Source organism: Priapulus caudatus, unplaced genomic scaffold (genome assembly GCF_000485595.1).
Source record: "Priapulus caudatus unplaced genomic scaffold, Priapulus_caudatus-5.0.1 Scaffold126, whole genome shotgun sequence".
Lineage (NCBI taxonomy): Eukaryota > Metazoa > Priapulida > Priapulimorpha > Priapulimorphida > Priapulidae > Priapulus > Priapulus caudatus.
In genome coordinates, this window is record NW_014577187.1 from 480,645 (window position 1) to 498,791 (window position 18,147).

Here is an 18,147-nt window from a genome sequence, read left to right on the forward strand (position 1 = left end):
AGATGTACAAAAGAGGGAGTGAGAGAGGGAGAGAAGGAGGAGAGGGAGGTCAGGAGGAAGGGAGAGAGAGAGGGAGGGAGGAAGGGAGGGAGAGAGAGAGAGAGAGAGAGAGAGAGAGAGAGAGAGAGAGAGAGAGATAAGATGAGTCGAGGGCTGTTGTGCATGTGCAGCGACACGTGTTCGCCTGCTGATTCTAACCCTCAAGATCTATACAGACACTCTCTAAGTGCGTGCACACGTGCGCGAACGACTTCAAATGAAGTCCAAATGAAAACCGAACGTCATTAGTTCAGGCTACACATCGCATACGAGAGGCAGCGAAGCCGAAGAAACGTATAAGCCGATAACTGGAAGACTTCATGCGAACATAAATGGTCGCACGTAAAGATTTTTGTAGTTCTGAAAGGATCTTACGCAGACGTAACGTACTTTTTACGTCCTTATAAAGCTCATTTTACTGCGCTTTAACTCTCTACTCGTGATTTTCATGTCGAAGACGGCACCACGAAAAGTGCCTAAAGTTGTAAAAAAAAAAAACACTCCCAAGTGAGGCCAAATCCAACGCTTCCTCTTGAAATTTTACGTGATCGCAATCGCTCGTAAAGTAAACATTGAACATGAATTCTCTATCGTTGCGTGTAGTTGTGTGCGACGCGGGTATATAACCGCGTACGTAGCTCCTGCATATAAGTCGAAAAACCCAGCCGGTTCCGATTTAAAAAAAAAGATTTATACTATACGACCTATAGTAAAGCCCCCAAAAATTTACCAGCCTCGCTCAAAAGATGGCATGCAGTGCCGGACCCGGTGGGGACGACGAGCTGCTATTTCTAACGCTGTCGTACGGCACATGCAAAGAACCGCAATACGTCAGCGCGCACACGCACGCGCGAGGCTTCCTGCGTCGTGAGACATCAATAAGAAACGGTCGAAATCGGGCCGATCGACGTACGTGTCACGAGATTACTCCCGCGCTGCGCCGACGGAACACACATGCGCACACACACACGCACGCACGCACGCACGCACGCACGCACACACACACACACACACACACACACACACACGGCCCCGCGCGGCAACAAGCCACGCAGGCATGACTAATGCAATCAAGAGTATTTGCGCATGCAATACCGCCATTATTTCGCACTCGATCAATATGGAAATCGGAGGGGGACAATATAGCAATACGCCGCAGGCGCTCGCACATATAATATATATATATATATATATAATATATAAAATATATATATATATATATATATATAGAGAGAGAGAGAGAGGAGAGAGAGAGAGAGAGAGAGAAATAGATAGTGCGATGAGCGGCTCTTGCTTGCTCCCCTATGCCTGCTAGCATTCCTTTGCACCAGCCCCCACTGGTGGCCACAGCTCGTAGCGGCGTTGGGCCCTAGCCTCTTCCCTAGCCTCTAGTTGTTCTTGCTAATGGTACATCCCGCCTCCTCCACATCTATATAACCACACAGCCCACATCCTGTGATACCTCCCCCCCTCCTCCATAAATCTCCACATACCCACGTATACTATACGCTGTTGTGTCTCCCGTCTCCTCCTCAAATCCCCCTCTACAAACCCAGACATCTTGCACCATGTAGTGCCTCTAACTTCCTCCTCAAATCCCCTTCTATAAACCCACACGTCCAACCACCCTGTGGTACCTCTCACCTCCTCCCTGCATCCATTCCGACATGACCCCCTAAGCTAAACTCTACCCCCGCTCCGTGAAAACCCGTTCTGCTCTCCCCCTCAACCCCTTCCCCCCCCCCCGCAAACATAATATAGTTGCTTACATTTAATTAGGAGAGCGCGTGGGAAGCACCTTCGCTGCTGCCGCGCGTGAGTCATGCTCACACTATCGGCTGCTTGCATGAGGCGGTTGCTGTGCTGTTAATTTTCATCACGGCAATCACGCGAACGCTACTTAAAACTTGACGATAACGCGACGATGATAACGTATCGTAACACGTGCACCGATCGCAGACGCTCCGCCGTTAACCTACGAGAGGCTGTGTGTGTGTGTGTGTGTGGGGGGGGGGTACGGTTATTTTCGGGACGCGGGATTGGTTCTTCTTTTAATTAAAAATTATCTGCGAAACGGGAAATAGTTCAAATACCCTAATGCATTTTTCTTGAATAGAAGTCAAAGGAAGCTGGGAATTGTGATTTTAAGTATTATTGGATACTGGAAACTGTGGAAGCGTGTATATTTTTTACCTGGGAAGCTGGGAATGTTCTGCCTCTTTTCGCCCCCCTCCCACCTTCAGTTACGTGTTACGCCATCTAGCTGTGAGATGAATAGCCTGTCTGGAGCAACGGCAGCTGTGACATCACTAACCGATTAAAATGTCTGCGTAAATATTTTTAGAAGTAGCGTGACGTTATGCAGACAGCGTAGACTCGATAACACCAAATTATCAATTACAGTGCGCTTGTCATGATACGCACCTAGTAATGTACTCGTACCATTTCAGATACATTTTTAATTTTATTTTTTTAATTGTGATAATTATGTGCTAATATTCTATATATCCGTACGGCCGCCTCTATTGCTAGTTCTATTTACAATGATGCATTTTTACTATGACTTCTGAGATTTATTCTCTTTCTGATAACTATAAGTATAACAACGTGTATACACGTGTATTTAATATAAGTAAATTCATAGAAAACCTACATATCACCCATTTAGCACTGTCTTACATCGATGTTACTGGTACATTTACTCTGCCTGAACGTTTCTTCATACAGAACACGTATATATCATAGCTAATAAATATAAAATATCTACTGGTGCAACTTTTCATCGCGATACGAGATGCACGATGCGATTTGTGATACAACTTCACAAAAGCATCAATAGATCACAACACGCCAACCAAACCTGGTCTAAACTCATGATAACCGTTCATTCGATGCCTTCGTCAGGTTGTCAAAATCTTGGTCTTGTGCACCGTGCAAGTTTTTGCGTGTTAAAAGGAGCACGCTGATTTGACAATCTCAACTTTATTGCTACATTTGCTACGGATTTGAGTCACACAGAACGCATATCACCAAGGTGGTTAGTTACTCATATTACATTTATCGGAAATCTTCGACATATATGAATAAACAAACAGCTAAGAACGGGGTGGTACTTACATCAACGTTGTTGGTTCTAACAAGCGATGCCACATCGTCAATCGTTGTCAACATCAACATCGCCCTCTGGTGGTCAGCTCTGTGACAGCTGCCTGTAGACTTGTCGCGACAGCATGCTGGCGGGGGCGCTCTCACAATCACCTCCATTGTTGCGGTGATCTCTCGCCAATGGCACTAGTTCTGTTCTACGCCGCTAGGTGGCGCTATACCGGCCGACTGCTATCGTCGGTGTGAGCTGCCTGGAAAGTTCCTAATGCTGAATTCACTGTGTGAATCTTCCACTTTTTGAGAAGTGGGTCGTAGCGGGGCAGTCACTGAGAGCACGCTGTGCATAACAGCTATTGCTCTCGCTCTCTTTATCTCTATCTGCCCTCCTTTCTCTCTGTGTCTCGAAGTCGCTGTGTCTCTAAGCGTATAAGTCTCTTTGCGTGTCTCTAACTGTCTAAGTCTATGTCTATAAGTGTCTACTTGCTAGGAGCAACCTGAAAAACAGAAAATGACGACATTGGACAATGCAGTGGCGTCCTCTACGTGGCATGTAGACCATGGCAGCCCAACGCCCCCCGCAGAGCCCTGGTGACCAGTTCATGGTGCAAATAACGACAACTCACGGTGTGTAAGCAGTTGCACCACCTTCCATGACCTTCGGTCTGGCTCTACACGGAACAGTGACAAATCTTTGCACTACGGCCGGCTACGCAGTAGGTACACTGCAAAAATGACTCCAGCCGCCAAGATAAACATGTTGGCTTTTAAACCGCCATTCGATATTCAAATTTAGTTCACTTTAATTCGCCCGAATTGAGTTTAGCGAACGCAAACAATCATCACACGACCAGAATTCGCAGCCATATATTAACATTGAAATAGTGGCATAGAAGTATATAGTGAGATAAGATTTGTCAAGTGCTGGATTCCCGCATAGTTTTTCGTATAAATTTTCGACTACATAGGTAGAGCTAGTCCTGTAGTAGAGCGAAGGACTATGTACATAGGTAGAGCTAGTCCTGTAGTAGAGCGAAGGACTATGTACATAGGTAGAGCTAGTCCTGTAGTAGAGCGAAGGACTATGTACATAGGTAGAGCTAGTCCTGTAGTAGAGCGAAGGACTATGTACATAGGTAGAGCTAGCCCTGTAGTAGAGCAAAGGACTATGTACATAGGTAGAGCTAGTCCTGTAGTAGAGCAAAGGACTATGTACATAGGTAGAGCTAGTCCTGTAGTAGAGCGAAGGACTATGTACATAGGTAGAGCTAGTCCTGTAGTAGAGCGAAGGACTATGTACATAGGTAGAGCTAGTCCTGTAGTAGAGTGAAGGACTATGTACATAGGTAGAGCTAGTCCTGTAGTAGAGCAAAGGACTATGTACATAGGTAGAGCTAGTCCTGTAGTAGAGCGAAGGACTATGTACATAGGTAGAGCTAGTCCTGTAGTAGAGCGAAGGACTACGTACATAGGTAGGGCTAGTCCTGTAGTAGAGCGAATGACTATGTACATAGGTAGGGCTAGTCCTGTAGTAGAGTGAAGGACTACGCAGGTACGGCCATGGTGTTAGAGCAGGGAAAAAAATGTAATTTATTTTTCGGGGGCTACTTTTCAAGCTCGCGTGCATGAAAATAGCACTCTAAAATTTGGTTTGCATTGAACTCTATGCAAAATTACGGGGGCTCTTTTTGGCATTTCCGGGGCTCTTCTTGGCATTTCGGGGGCTAAATCGCCCCGAGCCCCCGTGTATTTTTTTCACTGTGTTAGAGTAGTAGCTACGAGCGAGTGCGGGGTACGCAGGTAAGCTGTGTAGCGACGACGCGAGCGTTTGCACGGATGCGCGCGACGACGCTTTTCATAACCCCGCGCGCAGCATTCACGACCGAACACTGCAGCCACCGTCGCCGCTGGCGACGACGCCGATGACGACGACGACGACGATGACGATAACGTGAATCAACCTGCCGCAGGTGAACCTTGCACTGCTCTACTGAGTACACGGCGATACGCACGATAAGACCAGCTGATAAGACCCGTCTATTACTGCCGATACGAGTGACGTCATCGCACTCGTAGACGCACGGAGACAGGTTGACATTTCTGTTTACTCGAAGAGATAGATGTCAACACGTAAAACTTTCCGTTTGCAACAGAGCAACGTTCGGTCCGGTATCCGGCGCGTTAGTTAGTGACAGTACTTAGCAAACGACTATAAGTAAAGTAAAAAAAACTGTAACTAAAGTGTCATGATGATAAAAAAAGCTGTAATTTCCCCCCAGGAAAACTTGCAGGATTTGTGTTCACGAGGCCTAAAATATCGTGAAATCGATCAAGTATTTATGGAATGTTATTTTCATCGTGAATCTGCTGAGATAATCTCGCGTTTTCACTGCAATACGTGCTGCCTTCGTTGCTAGAAAAACAAAACGTCCCAATCTTCTATACACGTACGACTGTACGAGAACTACTCTCACTTATAGCTCTGCCTCAAGAACACAATATCGTCAATATGTAACTTTCAAACTCCACTGCGGCAAGATTTTAGAGGACAAGTCTGAATAGAAATAGAGAAAGAAAAAAAAACGCCCAGTCCTTACCTCCTACGCATATTCTAAGCGGTGCAGGTTGCTCTCTCCCTCTCTCTCTAGAGCTCTCTCTCTCTCGCTAGCGGACGAGCGGACGTGCGACTAGGCTAACAGCAGACTAAATGATCGCAGAGCCGTGTGGCTCGCGTAGCTAACACTGATGCGGAGGCTGAGGCGATGAGTCATCAAACACTGGTGCTGCTACTGCTGGCCTGTAAAGATAAACACGGTGCCAGATCAGCTGCTGTGACTGCATGCCTGCTGTTGCTGCTGCTGCTGCTGATGCTGATGGTGGTGGTGGTGCTGCTGCTGGTGCTGTTGGTGCTGCTGCTGGTGGTGCTGCTGCTGCTAGCTGCGCTGCTGCTGCTGTTGTTGTTGCTGGTGATGATGATGGTGGTGGTGGTGCTGCTACTGCCACTGCTGCCATAGGATTATGCTAGCCTCCAGCTAGTTTCTCTTTCTACATCTTTCAAACACGTGTGCACCTCGTGTGGCCAAATCTAGACGGCAAGTTTAATTATCGCGCAAACACTAAAATAACACGGTTTTTATTAGAAATACCTACTAGATACAGTCGAAATAACACATTGTTAATAAGTATCACTTAAGTATTTTTCTGCACGCTTGTTTTTCTAGATAATAGGTATATATTGGTGATATAATACACTTAAATGCATTTCTCTCGATTATTTTTCTACATAATAGCCAAATATAGGAAAAATCATATAATCAAGTACATTGCATTTTGCATTTTTCCCATTTGCACTTTTAGTTTTAGGATGACAAAATTCACCGTTTTTTATATTTCGGCGAGAACGTGTGACCCGACGAAACATGAATACAGGGTAACGAGTTCAACAAGAGCACAGTGCCTGCATGCTGCGACGCCCCGTATGCCTTTTTCATTCCGACCCAGAATTTACACATGCAAAGATATATGGATAGATCAAATTTATAGATTGATAGAGAGAATTACTGTTAGTTATAGAACGTTAGGAAAAGAAAAGAAAAAATAACAATAACCATAATAAATAGATGCAATAAAAGTACAATTAAATGTAATAAACGTAACGTAATTCCGTTGCAATTTACATTTAAAATGTGGGTCTGAGACTAGAACACATCTATCTAGAAGTGCTGACCGCTTGAAATATAATGGACTCGAACTGGACAGTACAAGGCTCGACCGAACGCGGAAGTTGTTTTACAATCAGTGATGTCGTGCGAGTATAGAGCAATGAGCAACCATTGTGAGAGTGAGCGACCAGTAGTGGGGATTCAAACACATGTCGCGGGATTCAGCTACAGACTAGTGCGGCGTCTGACATGATAGCAGTGACTAATAATAGAGCTATTATGAAGTGAATAATCTATTATTACTCACTCCTGATATTAAACGTCAATCTGAGACACATTGTTACCTTTAAGGGGGGCTTATGTCGGGCTTGCTAGCCGACTCGACTGGAAGCAACTGAATTTCGAGCAACTGGAAGCGATCGGCAGCGACTAGTTGCGTCCAGTTGCTCACTGTTCTATTCCGAGAAACTAGTGGCGGCCAGTCGCAGGCAGTCGCGTCGCAGTCGACCGACCTACGCAGTGCAGTCGCAGTGAATTGCACCCAGTTGCTTCCAGTCGAGTCGGCTCGCAAGCCCGACATAAGCCCCCCTTAAAGAGGCATCCCTTACGTGCGCATCCCTTACGTTTGCTTGCAGATATGCTATCACAGACAGACAGACAGACACGCACGCACACGCGCACGCACACGCGCACACACACACACGCGCGCGCACACACACACACGCGCGCGCGCGCACACACAGCAGGTCCTAATTGCACTAGTGTTGGAAACAGCAGTCCATTCCCCCCGTTCGGGACAGGTAACCTTTGACTTTTTTCTGAATTTATAGATCTGGATTCTGGATCTATATATTTCTACTATAGATTACATAATATAAATAAAAAATTTCCGAAATCAGGACTGGCTGTGTTTTCACCTTTTTTAGATTTTCAAGATTAACTGCACGTTATAGAACCCGGCGATTCGCTCTATATTCCCCTTTGCAATGAGTACATTATATAGCAGGCGCTAGCCGACATACCGCACTCATCTATCTGCTCAGTCACAGTCATGCGACAGGACGCGCACGCCCTCTGATGAGTGCATTATTCCCGAACACATCACTGCACGATGCTGCATGACTCGAACTCACATCCTCCTGCGTGCGCCGCCGCCGCCGCCGCCGCCGCCGCCGCCGCCGCCGCCGTTCACCTGCACAGGTAGGTGGTAGGCACACTCATGTCACGCGTGCTTAATCAGCGCTCATTGCGCAGAACCGGAACGTACATACGCACACGCACGCACGCACACGCAGATTCGCACACACACGCGGGAGCACGCACGCACACACACACACGTGCGCACACGCGCGCACACACACATACACGTGCCCACACGCGCACACACAGATGCACGCACACATGCGGGCACACGCACACACGCGCACACACACACGCACGCACACACACGCGCACACACACGCACGCACGCACACGTACCGCCCTCTACTGTCGCTACCGACTAGTTCTGTCCAGTCATGCTTTCACAACAGGACGCGGGGAAGGTGCGTGTCGTAAGTCCCCTTAGTCACGATTCCGCGCAATGGCTCACGCTCGGGTGAGATTTCGTTCCGATGGCCCTTCGCAGCGAGCACAGGGAGCCGCCTCTACTGCCGTAACAGCAGATTATATCGAGTTTTTGTTTCGAATAAAAAAGATTTTAAAGATTTACGAGTTGGCTGCTTGCAGTCGGCACCTCCTAAATATATATTAACGGCCTAATGTGACACCAGACGCATGATGGATCAATATTATCAGAAGTAGATAATAGGCCTATTAATAGCCTATTATCTACTTCTGATATTATAATACTAAAATAGCGTGATGATGCCACGAGTAGACCATGAGTACATCGTGCTATGCATTGTAACGAGGATGTTGACGTTACCCGGTTCAAAGTAGATTAGTTGTAGCGATGAATAATTCTACAATAACAGAAACAATAACAGAATACAGAACTAATTAGGGTAGAGACATGCACAACAACTCCCTCTCAACCGTTTCGCATCTCCATCATCCATACTACATCAAACGCGCTGCCGCTGACTAACCCATTATGCAACCACTTGTCGCGACATTTCTAAACACAACTACTATTTCTACCATCTGCAAACCACACTTTACAGCATGAGGTTCATCGTGAGGAACATCATCACACGTAAAATCATCGTCATCACACAGAGAAATAAACGTCAGTTGAATATCATTCGACATAACTGAATTGAATTCGAATCGCGGCGTCATAAGTCATAACAGAAGACCGACCTAAAATGTTGTAACGGAAGACATAAATCTATAAAATCTATCCATATCAATCTAGACACGATTTCTAAATTAATTCTAGATTGATATGGATAGATTTCTAGATAGATTTCTAGATTTCTAGATTGATTCATGATTCTAGACACGATGCAGCCGAGATTTCTCTCAATATCAATCAATGCTCCGAAAAAAACCGCGTCTCAGTCTCAGAAATGAAAGTCCGAAAAGCCAGCCAATGTCTTTGATTTCAAAAACTCATCGCTACTGCATAACCTATAGTAGAATTCAGAAAAACTAGCCAGTCTATAGGTGCCTAAAAGTTACCAGTTCCGTACGGGGGGCGGGGCGGTCTGCTATTTCCAGCAGCGCTGTGGATCCACCGTTGTTCTACGCGTGACTACTAACGAGTTCCACCGACGTGCACGATAAAGATGTGTATCAAATGCGCGACCGGCAACATAGCTGTTACCTTGAAATAAAATACCTGCAATCAAGCAATCAGCTACCAACTTCGCAGTGCGGACCGCTACTGAGTGACATGCTTCGACTGTGAACAACCATGCAGCACATTATTATTATATATCGGCGTGCGCGTGCGTGTGTGCACACGTCTGTGTGATTGTGAGTGTGTGCCTATGAGCCAGTGCATTACTCATAGCCGTCTGAGCATTGCAACATCAACATCAATAACCGTACATACAATGGTCACACGCATGTACAATGGTCACATACAGCACACACACACACGCACGCGCACACACACGCGCCCACACACGCAGCACACACACACACACACACAGCACACACACACACACACCACAACAGCACACACACAACACACACACGCACACACACCACGCACACCACACACGCACCACGCACTGCACGCACGCAACGCACAGCACGCACGCGCACACACACAATGACACAGCCACTCTCATCCGCGTTAGGTCTATTAGAAGCGACATCCTTTCCCAACATTTCATTAACTAGGTCCACGCTCGACAGGACTGTAGCAACCCACGTCCAGCATTGACACAACACCCGCCTTTCTCGTTACACCACGCGCCACGCAAGACAAACACGTGACAATGACTAGGCGTTTTATGCCAAGGTACTCTCTCTTTTGTTTGCTCTGCAGTGCTATGCAGTCAAATTTCCCTACTCGGCAACTGGACTATGCAGCAACCGCCCCCCATTGAACAGTAAGGGCAAACCTGTGGCACACGCAGTAACAGTACTATACGCATATTAAAATACGAGCTGATTTATGCTGTCGATGCTTTCGCGTTATCCTAGGCTATTATCTATAATTGTTATATAAGTATATATAGTTTTTATCAAGATCAACATCAACTATTATCTACTCTCGTTTATAACATTTATTCGGGTGGCACCTATATCCTATATATCAAGAGCGTATTTAAAGAAGGTTAATTCCTTCTTAATACGCCTTTTGTATATGTGTGTGTGCGTGCGTGCGTGCGTGCTGCGTGCGTGCGTGCGTGCGTGCGTGCGTGTGTGTGTGAGAGAGAGAGAGAGAGAGAGAGAGAGAGAGAGAGAGAGAGAGAGAGAGAGAGAGAGAGAGAGAGAGAGAGAGACTGTTATACATGGTTATGGACAATCGAATATGTTATTGGTGTAAACCCCGGTTTTCGATTGCCACTAAAAAGAGGACATGTATACGAGATTCAATAAGATGTTCTATAGATTCTATGTCACTTTTTGTGCGTGTGCTGTGATCCTGCGTGCGTGCATGTGTGAGCGTATTTATTTCATATACGGTTGCACACGTTACACATTGTAATTGGGCTATAAGCATGTCACGTGCTAATAAATAAAACCAAATGCTGTACTGAAAATCAATGTTGCCTCACTGAGCATCAGTGCCCCCTAGCATAAACAGTATTAAAACTGATTGCTTGCCTCCACGATGTGCGAAAAAGGAAGACTGAACCAGTAGACGGCGCAGTATATAACATATCTGATTCTGGGTAAAAAGTAGGCTAATAGTAAAAAAAAAAATTCACGCAATTTTTAAATTTCTTTGGCACACCTTTAATTAATAACGTTTCGCCATACGATACGGCATATAATTATCCACCGTTTTTTGTTGATTACTAGTGGTGAAGGCCATCGTTTGTTTAAATGCTGTAACGCATAAGTCTATCTCTCAGCATTGTGACTACGAATAATTAGTGATAAGTGTTACTGAATGACTAATCATGTAATGTTGACTTACGCGTTTATTGAGGTACGCCAATATATCATAAGTAAACCTAAGACTACAACACAACACAGACAAACACACACAAATATATATATATAGATATATATCAGGATTTAATAAAAGACGACAAATTTTGTCTTTTTTTAACTCCTGATATAATATATATTATATAGAGAGAGAGAAGAGAGAAGAGAAGAGAGAGAAGAGAGAAGAGAAAGAGAGAAAGAGAGAGAGAGAGAGAGAGAGAGACGGAGAGAGGAGCGAGAGAGAGAGAGAGAGAGAGAGAGAAGACGAGAGAGAAGCGAAAGAGAGAGAGATAGATAGAAACATAGATTATAGATAGATAGATAGATAGACAGATAGGCAGACAGATATAGAATGATAGCATGCTACCACTATTTAGCAAGGTTACAGAGAGTTTATCAAAGTACACACTAGTTGTGGCTATAATGCAAGCAGCGCGCCCAGCAGTCAGCCGAGAAACGGGAAGGCGAGCTATAGGTAACCCACCAAATCCATACGATTTATTCGTCCAGTATTTAATGCAAACAACGGCGTATGACCTTGTTAGCAGTCATATTCACCAGCATCTCAGCACACGCACCGCACGCACGCAGCACGCACGCACGCCCACTGCCCGATGTCACCAAACAGTCGTGCCCTACTTTACTTTTCAGTGTCAAGACCTTGCCACCTGTTCAATGTAAACAGATACACGCTACGCCTGACATACCATAGGTGCACTGCATAGCGGCCTTACTAGATATATCTAGTAGCCGTGGCGAAACTACGCCACAAACGCTTTCGCTTTACTGATGAGACTCGTGTGTATGTTATAATGGCTATGATATGTTGAAGCAAATTAATAAAATCTATGCCTACTTAAACGCAACACCTGATTCAACAGAAGTATCATAATTATAGACTCATGATATAGATAGATACTCCTGATCTCAACACACGTCTGAAACCGACCAACACTGGGAGGCATCCGACTACTGATACCAACCCCAACACACACACGCACACACACACACACACGCACACACACCACACACACACCAACTTCACACAGTACAACAGGCACACAACACACACACAACACACGCACGCACAGCACTGCACGCACATGCAACCACACCAAACAATGTCCCCGGGACACACACACACCAAGTCAGGTTACCACGAACAAAACGTTGTAATGAACAAACGCATTTTGGCGTGCAAATATACAGATAATGCTTGACAAACGGAAGATTTATAACTGACTTCTGCCCGCACCATAGATAGCGTCAGTTATAGTCAGGTGATTGCACAGATACTGAATGTTTACTCTCGTCAGTAACGTTGCGGCGTAAGATAGCTCTGCGGTCTAATTTTAGATTAAAGGTGCCACTTCCTTTACCACATTTAAAGCCTGGTGGCATTCACACAAGCACCGTACATGTGGTTATCGCGCAGTAAACCGAGGGGTGGTCCTGCCTTTTTGCCGTAAAGCATGTTTTATGAAAACGAAAAAAAACGATGTTGGCCCTGCTAACAGTAACCCAATACTCAATTCTTAGCCTAAAACTAACCCTAATCCAAACGTGTCAAACCTTAGTCAGAGAGTAAATTCTACGCAACGTGTCTTGGTCTTTCTAAATTCTAGGCAACCATAACCATTGCACCGCAAGAACAATACTCAATATTTCATAGACCATCATGTAAGCCGGTGTCATATTATATCAGGAGTGTATAATAGGTATATAATCCTATTATACACTCCTGATTATATAGTGCTACCCATTATATAGCGCTACCCAACGTATACGCATGCGCAGACGTAAACATTCAACAGAACCATGATTTTCTGCATCCCGTGCTTGGATTACTGTACTGTACTGTACTGTGATTTGTTGTTGTTGTGATTAGGATTAGGGTTAGGGTTGGAAGATACATAGGTAGCGTCATATCATAGGTAGCATGGTTTCACGGGCGTGTGTATTATATTCTGCACCCGGGATGCACAATATAATGGGGATGCAATCGCTCACGCTACACCGGCAGCAAGATAATGTTTCGAAACGACAGATAGGGTCAAGATAGGGTCAAGATTCTTGATAGGGTCGATTCGTTTATCGAAAAAAATCGTTTTTATCTCCATTGATAAGTATATATAGAAATACGTAAATCCGTCTCTACTACCCTCGCTACCTACACTACTCTCGTTAGCGGCTGGTCTATAAGGATTCGATCACACTCAGTTATTCATATTACCATGAATATAGAAAATTAATTATTCATAAAATCTTGATATTACCTTCTGATATTACCCAGTCGAATATAGGCAGATAATGTGTGCCCAGAATAACAAGATCGTTACACTGTCGCAATACCGAACAAGAAACATGCACAAAAATATAGTTTCCCCCGAATAATGTAACTGACAGTTTCGAGATGTAACCTATGTTTAGACACGCGCAGAATTAAGACAACACACAGCGTACATCCACACACGACATCGGTGCGCGAAATTAGCGCTATTTTGCCGCCGGCCGCCGGTTTAACCCCCCATATAATCAGTCTACTTGGCCTATTTAAAATGTTGCCTATCCTGACTAGTTTTTACTTAGTGACTACTAAGAGGTAAATCATGTTCCAGCAATTCCTGTCAAACAAGTAGAACTCCACTGATAGCAATGAAATACTGAAATACTACGAGTATGCCTAATAAACACAAAGCTAATACTTTTATCAATAACAGAATAAATTGAATGAAAGTGTCAATGACACTGTAGCTCACCACAAAAAAGGACACAAATGAATGAGTAAGAAGAAGTCAGTTTTAATTGAGCAACCATCGACATACATTATAGAAACGATTGCCATCAAACAACCAAAATGAATCACAATTTGTGACCGTAGATGGCGCTATACCCGCTTTGTAGCGATGGCGCTTGAAATAAATAGGTTATGCTGCGTTCCGACATGTTTTGTAAATCTTTACTCTAATATCGGCAGAGTGGAGAGGAAATACCAATTTTGCATTAAAGATATTGTCAATGAAATCTTGTAAAACGAACCAGACGAGTGTGACACCACAGACTGTTTGTGTTTATATAATATGCTATATAATTGCCAAACCCTACCTAATTTGCATAATTTTTTTTTTAATATCAAAACCCCTAGCCCTTATTCATTCACATACCAAAAATGAGCAAAATCCGTTGAACCTGAACTGACTAATGGCAATTCCCATTTTTGCCAAAAAATTGCCGTGGCTCGAAAGTACGTCGACTGGCGTGCTTCAAAATAGGACGTTCCATATGGGAGCATAGCAGTAACAACTACACCCAATTTCAAACATGTGGGTCAAACGGTTCCTGAGTTATCGTTGACCGAAACCAAATGTTGACGGACGGACGGACGGACGGACGGACGTACGACGGACGACGACCCATGGCAATAGCTCAACTTGACGATGTCAAGGTGAGCTAACAAAATTAAGGGCCTGTTCAATTTGTCTAAGGGCCAGTTTAAAATTTTGGGTGGGCCTGTTCACATTTTGGCTAATTTCACGCCCTGCAACAAGCACAGTCTGTATCTCTACACAACGATACGGTGCATATTCATAAACTACATATATATAAATTGTATATCCACACATAACATACACAGTGTACATGATAACATATACAGTGTACATAACATATCAGGAGTTAATAATGACAATTTGTCATTATTAACTCCTGGACATATGTATAACCATCTAAACTTCGTAACACGTTCGTGTATGGTATAACTATGCAAAACGTGAACAATGTGACAATGTATACTCTTATACAATACACATAAAATGTATATATGCAAACACAGAATACACAATACACTGCATACAAAAGGTATATATATATTCATGTACAACATGTTCGACTTGGGTTGTATATGTCGGTTCTATAGGAATCTTTGCGACTGCCACATATTCGATTTTATTGCCAGTTTTTCTCGTGTGTCGTAAGAATTGCAGAGGTATTTGGTTTCAAATTTAAACCAACTAGAGTTGCACGAACGCACAACTGTCAGTCGCTTGAAAATAATTACTTCTATTATATAGGGATAGTTCCCTATTATCTACTCCTGCTTCTATCAATCTGCAAGGTTCCAGTCAGGTTCAGTCACGTTTCAGTCCAGTCAGGTTCTAGGCAGAGCTTGCGATATCATGGCTTTGATCACGCCATAAAAACTTGATACCGATGACTGTACAGCCGTGACCAATGTTTGAGTTTATGGTGTAATGTACCTAGTATTTCACATTAATTCCCAATATTACGGTACTAACATGTTCCATAAAAATGTGCTCAGAAAACGTGAGATTAGAACTTTCAAAAATTACGACAAATTTTCCGAGTTCCCCATTACAAAATTGGAACTGCATTCCGTGAAAAGATTTTTCGACCAAAAGTATTACGAGCACAATTATGAATACAGGCAAATATCTTTTATCCTGGCAGTGTGATCATTACATTAAATTCAATATTAAATCAATGGGTTTCATTGATTTAATATTGAATTTAATGTAATGATCACACTGCCAGGATAAAAGATAAACAAAACAAGTGAATTTAAATCAGCAAAACTGTATTTGAGTGTGACATACTAAAAAGTGGTACAATGGAGAATGGGCTATAATTATTTGAATAGTGAGAGAGGGGCTCTATTAGCATTAGTATACATCTATGACATCCCCCTCGTGGCAAACAGTCCCCTTCAACGGTGCACATCAACAATAAAGGTCAAATACAAGTCACAGTTATGACGCGCCCTGCTATACATTCCCATGCGTAAGGTAGAGGTGGAATTCGCCATAGGGGATGTATACCACGCTAAACCGGCTGAATCACCACGTAAATTGCTATCACTCATCTTGAATTAGAACGCGCACCAGAGACCATAGATATAACGCCCGTAGGGTCTATGTCTCCTTGACCTCTGTTTGACCTGGCTCGTTTAGCTATTTCTGACTAACCCTAACCCTAACCATATCAGATAGTTACCAGGGTTAGAGTTAGTCAGAAATAGCTAAACGAGCCAGGTCAAACAGAGGTCAGGGAGACATAGACCTTATCTGCATAGATAACAGATATGTCAGCCATACCTTCTTGATGCAGGTTTTAGTTTTACTGATCATTAGAAAAAGTTTACAATACTTGGCCAGGCCACAAATCAATTGGGGTATATAAGTTAACTATAAGCAACATCCTTGTTTCAAAGGAGGCACTTTGGCATTACCGTTCATATATAAGAAATAAGCATAATTATAATATAAATTTTGTATAAGATACAATACTGCAACTCAACACAGAGTAGGTTATCTGATCTGTACTGGGTTACATTATTGTATCTTATTTAGTATATATGCAGCAGATAGCCGCACTAGTTTACTTAAGCTACACTAAAATGCCACCATATAACGTTCAAATGTTTAAATAACTAAGTTTCAGCACTTGAGCAGTTTTTTGCTCAAGTGCTGCCAATGAAAAGTGTATGCAAGTTCGTGACGTTTTTCAGTAGCTTTGCAAAACACAGCACTATTGTGAACACATATTATATTATCAGGAGCTAATAATGACAAATTGTCATTAATTTGTCATTATTAGCTCCTGATATTATGTAGAATGTGTAAATTCTCTTACTGAATGTGCTATACTATTAGTATTTGCCACAAATTCTGTAGGACAATAGAATTATTAATCCCGCAATACACTATACTAGTAAAACTATTATCACCAGCATATACTGTTCGTTTGTTTTACGGATTGCATTGGATGTCCAAATAATTCACTACTACTGCACTGCATAAACTTTTCAGAATATGTAAAGATATTGAGTCATTGACTAAACCGAATGACAATCATATGGTAATATGGTACACTTCTTATTACATAGCAAAAGCCTATATGCACACTGTTGGTGGTCGGGTGTACTTGCACCATACTACGGGAGTTCAACCCACAGTAAATTATATAAACCGCAACAGTCATATATATGACGGTTTTTGCAAATCATTAATTATCTACCTACTCGCACTGGATATTTGTGCTTTTGCATCACATGTACTTATCATTCTTAGACACAAATGCCTGTGTACAAGATTTTAGACATTTGTACTTTTAGCTGCTTTAATCGGAGATCAGCAAAAGCTAAACTTCATAAAAACGAATACACATGCACTTGGGGTTATATCATTCTATGCTTTTGATAAATGGTACTTGCAGTATAAACGTCCAGGGAGAGCATAAGAATATATGAGCGAACCTACATGTTATATAAATAACAGTGAATGAGACCTCAACTTGCTCATTTTACGTACAGCTAGAGTTGATAGATAGGGACCAAATGCTGAAACATGCAGGTGCAGGCGAAGCATTGTTTGTACTATGTACAGGTGCATGCTTCACGTAGGCCATAATAAAAATATTGTTTGTTTGCCCTCACCCGACGAACCCGGCAAAAAGCGGAACCCGACTCAAAAAAATTGTATTGAATCTTCCAATTGTACCTTTTACACAATTGTATCACTGTACATTATATAACTCTGCTAGCAATAATTATTATAAGCTCATAGGCGTCTATGTGCCCCAGGGTACTGCCCGGAACATACCCTGGTCACTATTTTGATATGGTTAACCTAGGGTTAGGATTAGGATTAGGGTTAGGGTTAGCGGTTAGGGAGTAGGGCGTAGGCACTCCCTCAGACTCCATTAGGGAGTAGGCGAGGTACCAGTCCAGCATATTAGATAGCTACCAGGCGTACGTTCCGGCAGTTACCCC

General features: G+C 43.4%; 1 protein-coding gene across 1 annotated transcript in view; it reads right to left on the reverse strand.

Moving 5' to 3' along the window:
• Nucleotides 1-18,147, reverse strand: part of LOC106805753 (dual specificity protein phosphatase 16-like) — a 42,011-nt gene that overhangs the window by 22,217 nt on the left and 1,647 nt on the right. The window contains exons 2-3 of the mRNA XM_014807469.1: nt 5,739-5,938; nt 3,157-3,638 (exon numbers count right to left, since the gene is read on the reverse strand). Of these exons, the coding sequence (XP_014662955.1) occupies nt 3,157-3,303 (147 nt within the window). The 5' untranslated portion in view covers nt 3,304-3,638; nt 5,739-5,938. The remainder of the gene's footprint in view (nt 1-3,156; nt 3,639-5,738; nt 5,939-18,147) is intronic.